General features: G+C 45.2%; 1 protein-coding gene across 1 annotated transcript; it reads right to left on the minus strand.

Annotated features, from left to right (window-relative positions):
• Positions 1-1,105: 1,105 nt before the first annotated feature.
• Positions 1,106-2,002, minus strand: Pmar_PMAR025576 (hypothetical protein; the record flags this gene model as incomplete). The annotated part of the gene is made up of 1 exon (XM_002765186.1): positions 1,106-2,002. One exon carries the CDS (start codon positions 2,000-2,002, stop codon positions 1,106-1,108), a length of 897 nt encoding a protein of 298 aa, XP_002765232.1.
• Between the last annotated feature and the right edge of the window lie 790 nt (positions 2,003-2,792).

Consider the following 2,792-nt stretch of genomic DNA (forward strand, 5'->3'; position numbering starts at 1 on the left):
CTAAGCCAACTCACAGTCAGGCACGATAGGCGAGTCAAAGAGATTCTTGCGTCATTGACGGCCACCATAATAACCAGAAGGTGCGAACATGATTGTTCAGCCACGGATGACCAAAGTCGCGACTGAAACCGGAATAATCGTACGGGTCGCAGACTTGGTGCATTCAGGCATCGTATTTCGGGTTAGATCTCCGAGTTCAAGTGAGTCATTCGAGCTCTGGCCACTATGGCAGCAGACACCAGCTGCTGCTGAGGAGCTCGAGAACCACTCGGAAATACTCGCCGGTTTCATGTTTCCCAATGTTGAGTATTCCCGGTGGTGACATGATTTTTGTGCAAGTTCAATCGGAGGCCCCCTACGACAGCTCGAAGAACTGAGGAAGGGGGGCACGATTGGACGGTCAAAAATCAGCACAAACCGGGCGCGCGCGATATTCGCAAAAGCACGCAAACACATAGCTAATGGAGTCGTTTCAGATGGAACCACTCCTCCGTGTAACGGGGCGAGCATTCATTATGCTCAGCGCGGCCTCACAGCCGCGCTTGAACCGCAGAAGCGGTTCAGAATGTGGGCCGTAGCCCCATTCTCAAAAGGGCCTTAGCCCTTGGGCTTCTCTTTTCAAAACCCAGCCCTCCCACCCGGGATCAATCACTTGGCCCGCCTACCTAAGCCAACTCACAGTCAGGCACGATAGGCGAGTCAAAGAGATTCTTGCGTCATTGACGTCACCATAATAACCCGAAGGTGCGAACATGATTGTTCAGCCACGGATGACCAAAGTCGCGACTGAAACCGGAATAATCGTACGGGTCGCAGACTTGGTGTAAAATAGATTCAGACGACTTGAATGATCAATCCTCGTTTTGTCCTCTGCATCTCCGTAAAGCTCGTTACGGCGCCGTAATTTTACGGTACGGAGCTTGAGCCGTAACGTAATTCTGCCCATCTATAATACTCAAGAGTGAGAGGACTCGACTACACAGTAGCATATCTTCCAACACTTCATACCAGCAATAAAGTTTTTGAGAGCATTTGTCACTGTGAAAAGCAACACGTATCCATTTTGGTCAACAGCGGTACATAACACATGCATTAAAGATCGAATCTATACTGGCTTCACGTAGCTGACCTTTCTACTTCTGTATCCAAACTTAATGAGTATCGCCGCCACAATGCCAAATAGCACTCCCACAATGATGAGAATAATACCGAGGATACTGAATAAACCAACGGATTTCTGAATTTTCTTAGCTGCATCAATCTGAAATGGCCAGGCTTCAGCATGCTTATCAACCCAAAAGAGAGGGAGTAGGGCTTCCTGTGAGAGATCTCCATCTGAGGTATTCGCCAGGGAAGTAAAGCGAGAATTAAACTGAAGCTTCTGTGTACCATACATAATTGTACCGGTAATAGGCTCCGACCATATCTCACTAATGAAGTCACGTTCACCTTGACATGTCTCGTCAATGCTACATTCCTTCACTATAATCCTACCATCACCTGGATAGTAGTTATCTTTAATGGAGCTCATCTTGCCTGTATCGGCGAAGTGTGGGAGTGATGCATATATTGGTAATTTGATCATAGTAGGATCAGGTGAGAAATGGTATCCCAAATCAGCGGTAACATAAGGAGATTTACAATCGATACCAGGGCTGTAAAGGGGGCTCTCACCGTTACAGTTCTCTGCTCGGAAGGTAACATCACGTAAACGCCAGCGGTCAACCTTGAGACCGTGCCAATCCATATTGATGACTGTATTCTCGAAGGTAGCATGATTAAAAACATCCGTTACGAATAAGGTAACCTGAGCACCCTCCTTATGATAAGCATCATCCTCCTTCCCATTCAATGTACCCGGTATGTAACGGGTATCATATCCATCAGCCAAGGTTGGGTCACATCCGAACTTCCCCGCCTCACATGTACGATTGGCTAGGAAGCTTTCTTGAGCCATACAATCCTTATCGAATGTACATGCATAAGATTTACCATCATACATACGATAATAAAAGAGGCCCTTTCTACCGTATTTACTCGATACATATTGTTCTGTATAGCCTGTCGTACTACTACCAGCACTACCAAGGGTTATTGGAGTTGAAGTGGCTTTATCAAAGAAGTAATTGCCTTTATACCCTAATAGCTGAGCAATGGTCATGTTGATAAATCTAGGATAGTAATCATAATCAGAATCATATTCTGAGCTGTTAGGATCTGTAACAGGCCAGATAGAATGACGTAAAGGATCATAATTAGATAGAGCATATGATCCAGCGTAACCAATATGAGAAAGGAATACAGCATTTTCGGCTGGTGTAAGCTGTGATTGTAATGTGAATAGACTTATTGTTGCCTGTGGTTGTTGGGTAAAGTCCGTATCGTATATAAACCTCCATATAGCCTCCTTCCCATCTGATGATAGCAAATCATCAATAGCCTCCTTCTTAACGCGTTGTTCGTCTACACTCTCATCATATATGCAACTATGAGTATCTCGATTATGAGAGGCGACACATCCAAAGGTATAAGCCATAAGTTCACTACCCATCTCGGTAGGTGGTAATGTAGCTTCTAGTATATCAGCATTGGGGAAGGATGATGATATTAAGTAGGGTACGAGGGCCCTTAGGGATAGTTCACCAGTTAGACCAGCAGATGGACCCAACAAGAGTGAGAGGGAAGAATGGAAGTACTGCATTTTGGCTGCATTCTCAGAGGTGGTGAATTGTGTAAGGATTGTTGTCTTTAGTGATGATGATGATGTTATTGGTATAGCATCTATAGTAGCC

Source organism: Perkinsus marinus, assembly GCF_000006405.1.
Source record: "Perkinsus marinus ATCC 50983 genomic scaffold scf_1104296975596, whole genome shotgun sequence".
Lineage (NCBI taxonomy): Eukaryota > Perkinsozoa > Perkinsida > Perkinsidae > Perkinsus > Perkinsus marinus.